At 44.3% G+C, this 6,848-nt stretch overlaps 1 protein-coding gene across 1 annotated transcript; it reads left to right on the forward strand.

Moving 5' to 3' along the window:
- Positions 1–515: 515 nt before the first annotated feature.
- LOC119390848 (protein TsetseEP) lies at positions 516–6,469 on the forward strand. Its single transcript, XM_037658560.2, has 4 exons — positions 516–629; positions 2,922–2,989; positions 3,728–3,808; positions 5,686–6,469. The coding sequence occupies exons 1-4, from the start codon at positions 560–562 to the stop codon at positions 6,430–6,432; spliced, it is 966 nt and encodes a 321-aa protein (XP_037514488.1). The 5' UTR covers positions 516–559; the 3' UTR covers positions 6,433–6,469.
- The last annotated feature ends 379 nt before the right edge of the window (positions 6,470–6,848 follow it).

Genomic DNA, 6,848 nt, shown 5'->3' on the forward strand with positions numbered 1-6,848 from the left:
AACAACGTTGTGACAACAACGTAGTAAACAGAGGAATGGCCCTGCCATTAATGCAGGAGCCTTATGTCGGAAAGGTTGATGTCGCAACACGAGCCCAGTCACATTCATTGCTATTGGAGTGTCCATATATGCAAAACGCGAGTAGGTCAAGGCTGCTACTGGAGGTTTCAGAAAAAGAATGAACACTTTCATTTTTTTCGCTGCTAAATGAACAGCACTTACATCCAGTGAATTATGAGATGTCCGGAAGCTGCGAACAAACATGGCAGCACAAGAAGGATGCACGCAACATCCGTTGTGACGCCCGCCGAATCTCTCGAAGAGCACTCCAAGGTCACCAGTACACATTGATGCTTTCAGAGCTCACTTAAGGCTTCCAGTGTGCGTCCGATCATACAGCGGTTGCAGGTATTACCGTCTGTCCGGAAGGCAGCAAGGCGTGTTTCGCTTTCTTCGTAGCATCCCGTAGCGAATTCCGGATGTCGCATCGAGAGGACGCGCCGTATAAGTTCCGACGGCCCACCCGCCTCCTGTTCACTCAGGACAAGGATTTCTCGCAATGTACGCCACACTACTGCTCGCGCTCCTCCTGGGAGCAGTAGCATTTGCCAACTCTGAAGAGACTCACAGTGAGTGCATCTTCATCCATCTTATTACTACAGGAAGCAAGTAGGTGTCAGTACGCGGAGCCGCTCTGTTGCGTTCTCGTCGCGTTACCAGATATACAAGGCGGCGTTACACCGCACGCTGCCGTTAAAGCTCGTGCTTTGATAGTGGTGCTAAAAAACACCAGTAGAAAATACAGATTAACCAAATGCAATGTATCGCCGTGGCATGTAGAGATTCGTTTGGCCATTCAAATTGCAAATGTTGCCCTTGTATAACGAGAAAATCGTCTAGGCTGCTCAGCGGAGGTATTGTTTCAAGATCTTAAGTTGTCTGTGCTTACCTGCGAGAGACTTCAGTGCAGGAATTACGGCTAGTCCTTCATTGGCGACACCTTTATTTTAATAACGACTGAGTCGCATTATATTTGCATTACTTAAGTCAAAATACTCGGGAGTTTGTGATAGCATCACTAGAATGTTAGCCGCGACATTATTTTCACCTTTACGCTGACATAACAGTCAGAAACTAGGGGTATATCACTCACGTTTGCTCCATGACCCAGATGTTCACTTCACGATACGCACTACTTAAAATGTAAGGTGAAGGGGAGTAACTTTCATGAGGTATATACCTGCTTCAGGCACCACCTGACGCGTGACTTTGCGAACATACGGCGTTATCCTCCTCCATGAAAAAATGGTCCGCATGGTTTAGTTCTGTCAAAATTGTACTGTTTAGCTGAAATCGACTTTTAATGTGACTCGAAACTTAATTGCTTTATAATGAGCTACTACGCTGTCTCAAAATTTTACGAGCTTAATCTTCTCGTTGGGGCGGTAGCTTTGTTTATTTGTTATTAATATGTTACAAGGAGGAGAAATTGGCGCACAAATAAGGCACCGTCTACTCCTTAGCTCTTCAAAGGGTGGAGCGTGCAGGGCTCAAAATAAAATATCAAACAACGTTCTCAAAATAACACCAGAAGGTTGAAGAAAGCGTTTGAAATATAATAAATAAAATTGACTATAGCACCCAAAGCACAAAATCTGACTGCGGAATTCACATTCCATAACTAAGGTGCACGCACGAAGCTTTTATTACTTCTGGCAGAGTCTACTTTTGTGGACAACGCAAAGAAAAAGGGATATACCTGCGTAGTCTTGAATGCAACGCTGCACAACTCAAAGAATAACTTTGGACATCATGGCCTGGGCGTTTCTGAGAGAAGAGATTTCGAGTTAGATAAGCACGCTTTCAGCACACTGTGATTGTAGTGCCTAAGCTATTTTTATAGAAAACACCTAACTACATTTAAGCACTGCATGGCGCTTCTTCTTCACAAACGCAAGTTTTCAGAGTACTTGCGTTTTACAGAAGAAACACTTTTGTCATCACTCATTAGGTTGAATTTTAATGAGGTGGTTACGGGCTTGCTTTGCACTAAAAAACTCTGACGGTTGGCAGCCGCCGAGAGTGTTTTGGAATCGAAGAAAGCCGATATGTCCTTGATTGTAAGCTTTACTGTTATACAGACTGATAACATACTCTACTATAAAAACCGTACATTTTCAGCAATGAAAGAAATACTATGTAACCCAGAATTATGATAAGTCGGAAAACAAGTTATGTGCGGGAGGCAAATTTTCAAGATGACTAATATATGTATGGCTTTGGTAAAAAAGGAAGGCCCCCTTGTCGAAAGTTCGGCCCCAGTGTGATTCCTTGTTAAACAACTCATGACCTATAGAAGCCTCCAGATTCTCCTGCGTCGCTGTCTAGTATGTTGCACAGAAAAAAGTTTTAGCCGCGCCTGATTTCTTCCACTTTTCAGTAGTTTTACCACTTCTCATTTGACCGTATCTACTTGAGGCAGTTTCGCAGCAAATAATGTAACAACACACCTAAGGAACACTGATTACTGCTAAAGCCTACGGGAAAAAAGAACAAGAACTTGTGTAACTATTTTCTGCAAGTCCTGACTTGACACATGTATGTCTTTCTTTAAAAAGACGACTTACTGTTCTTTTGGGTTCCAAGACTTTCCGACGAGGGTACAACAATCTGCAAAGAGAGTTCGCGTGTCTCTTTAAAGAGAGTCATATACGTGACAAGTCAGGACTCTGGAAAAAGTCATTTGACTCTTTTTTTCTCCTTGGTGTGTAGATGCTTGACAAGTGGCTGCACATTACCCTTGTCCTCAGCAACAAGCGTCTCTCTAAGCACATATTCCACCTGGGGAGCCCGTTGTATTGGGACGTGTTTCAAGCTTCCGTGATTATATTTTCTATTGTACCCGCGTATTTTCATTGCAGAATGGCCAAGCTGGAATAACTACGGCAAAGGAGGTGCAAGATGTGCAAGAGCATTTGATCTCCAACTGGTACGTATATAGTTCCTCGGGGAACATCAGTATCCTTCATGCGGGTCGTGCAAGTACACACCGAATGTGACGCCCTGCGCCGTCAGTATTACGAGTAAATAAAAACCGCCAATGTCCTAAAGAAAAGGAAACTTCTAAGTAGCTTTTCTATGAACCTCTAGGCTCTCGTGGAAGCAACATCCACACTGTTTTTGAAGTCAGTGTTGTGATACATCGATTTCGTTTTTCTGACATAGTTTTGCTGCTTTTATGCAAAATGGAGCTCATATCACTGTAGTATGACAATAAACTTCGGTTAGGTGCTGTAATAGGCTGAGTTATCATAGGTTTCACAAATATTCCTTATATTAAGCAAACATCCTTTAATTAACCTGTCTTTTTGTACTTCTACAGTACGCAAAATTGGTGGTCCTACGTGTGCGCACGCTAATACTATTTTGAAAGTGTTTTGTAGTTATAAACTGACCTTTTAAACAAACAATGACCTTTTTGTGTTTGCAAATTATTGCTGCTGCTATGCAATACTGTTGGAACGGAGCTATATTATGTCATAATTTTAAGGTATGCTCCGTGAATGGTTATGACTTTTATCATATGTTTTCAGGAAGTTTATCGGTACGATTTTGTGGAAATTTGTAAAATTCTGCGAAAAATGTACGTCGCGTTAGTGTTTCTGCAAGAATATAAAGTTTAGCTACTCACACCATCTGAAATGATTGGTGCATGCGTTTGTTCTAGCCCTTCCGAGTGCGGTGTCGGTATCTCTGCAAAGGATGGCCAGTCCGTGCTGTTAACGAACCTGACGGAGAGCCTTGCGCTGTGAGTACATCTTATGCCGAGCCCCTGCTTGTTTATGAGGATACCGTTTCACAATTAGATGCGTACGCCAAGCGCTGGCTCCTCAGTAACAATTTGATTCTGCGGACGACTAAGAGCTCTAAGAGCAAATTTGTATTTTTTGCGACATGCCACGGAGCCGTGCTGCGAAACGAAACAGCACAACTTCTAACCACGTCTGGAATTCCCGGCAATTGTGGTCGCCACTTGATGCAGGGTAATAAAAGCCGGCCTTTCTTTCCCTCTTTCATTCTACTGAATTACAGGATGATAGAGGATTTCAGAGGAGGAAGATCAAAATACAGTCAATACATCTTTACAGCACGAAAAATTGCGGCAGCTAGTTCCTAACCTCTCTAATGTGGCGAACCTCACAGCAAATCGACCACTTCTCCAATTTAACTCCCAGAAATCAGCCGTGTAATCTGTGAGGCGCTCTTATTTAACTGGATGACAAAACGTTGTGGAAGTCCGCTCCACTCGTAGTGATATGCCAGGTCTCATCACAGGGAATCATGGGAGACACAAGTATGGGCTTTTAGTACGACAAACGATATTGTTTACAGTCATTCATTGCGTATGGAGAGAGCGAGAGGGAAGATGTTATGATTAATTCCAGTTGACGTAAGCTGGCAAATAAACTGAATATTAACAATGTACTGTGTCTTATCCTTACACTAGCGGTACAGGCAAGACCAGTAGCTATATCCTTCAGTGGAAATATTTGTCAAATTTACTGTTCTTCTATTACGCTTGAACATGGGTGACGTGTGCCACAGGTAATGGCGGCACACTTATGTGCTGAAAGATCAGTAATGTATGAATAATATATAGCGTTGGCGTTTGCGAAATTGAGTCCCTACTAATGCAGTTTATGCACTTTGATAAAACTTGTGCCATCACGTTTTAGCAGCCAATGAAAAGCAGAAGTGGGCTAATGTATTAACAAAGTACATGGCACATTCAATGGCGAAGAACGCGTTGGATTTCAACTAAAACGCACGTTGGTGGGTTTTGCACGTCAAACAAACATTGTATTAAGGAAAAACTTTTCGATTAACGATCGTACAAAGATGTAGCATTTTCTTCCACTGCTTTTTTTTAAACGCTGGCGAGAGATAGATTATTCTTGTGCAATGTATAAACCTACCACCGTTAAGCAGGGCAGTCGTGTATGTTTAACTTATATGACATGTGTAAGCGCTCATGCTGCATGCAATTTTCAAATTTGTAGTTGCCCATTCTCTTCTGTCTGATCAGGAGCATAGGCTACTTACCTTCGCGTTCTAGCAGTTCTTCATCGCTTTCTATGGCATATGGCACTTCTGCATGATTCCAGCGGCACAGCGAGCAAGAATAAACGTTTCCAGTACGTTCATCACTAATGTTGGCATGTCGAACATCATCAAATTGCACGCAATTTCCATGTAGCTTTCACATGACGGGACACTAAGTACACAAACGTCATGCATTCAACTGAACTGAGCAGCCGGCTTCTAATCATTGCGCGTTGTAGCGAAAGCTCTCTGAATGCACCTCACTGAAATTGACCCGGAGTTGAATGTATTCTGCCTTACAATAGAAATAATTAACAGGTTGTTCCCGGCTTTGTGGGTAAAGTGTATTCATACGGCAAATTACATTGTAAACTTTGAGGATACAAAGAGAGACCGTCTGTAAGCTGTCGAACATTGTTTATAGTGTACTGATAGCTACACAAAAACAAGAAAAGCGAATGAGAAGAACGACAGGGTTAAGTCATGCTATATAACGCAAAGATTTATTTTCAGGTAAAATATGCTGTCCTTACATCTCAGTGTTACCACAGTAGCATATGACATTTGTTCCTCTCGGTGCAGGCTCTCTTTCGTGGAACTGGAAAGTGCCAGAACGGACGCTGCGTTGTAGGTAGTTCGACATGGTCCGTCTCCAGGCCAGACACGGAATTGGCCGGGAGGGGAGGAACCGAACCCACCCCAGAAACAAGCACAGAGCCCCAGGGTGGAAGCGAAGCCGAAGGAGAACAACCTGTCACTGAGGCAGCGCCAGAAAACCCCGTCGATGTGGGCACAACTGCGCCAGAAGCACCTGCTGAGCCCGAACCTGTCCCTGAACCTGAAGAGCAACCTGGAGTGCAGCCCGAGACGCAGCCTGAATTGGCTTCGGCACCCGAGGGAAGCGACGCTTCGAGCGACGAAACGGCACCAGCAGCGGAAGCAGAACCGGCTCCTCAACAGGAGGAAGCCCAGCCTGAAGCGCAACCTGAGGTCACGCCAGAACCTCAACCCGAAGCACAGCCTGATGCCCAGCCGGAGCCTGAAGCGCAGCCACAGCCAAAAGGAGAGCCCCAGCCAGAAGCACAACCTGAACCACAACCCGAAGCGCAACCAGAGCCACAGCCTGAACAACAGCCAGAGGCGCAGCCTCAGCCAGAGCCTGAAGCGCAACCCGACGGCTCACTCGAAGCACAACCCGAACAGCCAGCGGCGCAGCCTGCGGAAGCACCGGTCGAACAACCACAACTTGCGCCAGAAGGCCAACCAGGCGGCGCTCCCCAGCCCGAGCCGCAACCAGGCGGCTACGTTGAAAACGAGGTTCCTCAATAAAAGAACAGTTTCATAACTGTTAGGTAACGTTCAGAGATCATTTCCTACTCCCGCTATTCATAGTCGCCAAGAATGGGGAGGCTTCTTTTAATCCACTAGTATTAAGGTAAAAAGCGCTTCAGTCTTGCGTTCTTTTATTCCCGTCACTCATTGTCTCTGGTACTCCTATTTTTCTAAGATGAAAAATACATGTGGCAGCGGAAGACGAACATATTTCTTCAAAAAATCCCAGCCGTGTTGGCAAAGTAGGATACGACCTGTTACTCTTAGTTAGTGCTGGCTAAAGTGATGCCTGTCAAAGTAAATAATGATAATTCGATATAAGGAAACGTAAACCTAATCTATTTGCCTTACATTCACCGCCAAATTAGCACTACACAGTACATTGTAGAAGTCTATAAGTAAAAATTATGTGG

This window comes from Rhipicephalus sanguineus, chromosome 4, assembly GCF_013339695.2.
Source record: "Rhipicephalus sanguineus isolate Rsan-2018 chromosome 4, BIME_Rsan_1.4, whole genome shotgun sequence".
NCBI lineage: Eukaryota > Metazoa > Arthropoda > Arachnida > Ixodida > Ixodidae > Rhipicephalus > Rhipicephalus sanguineus.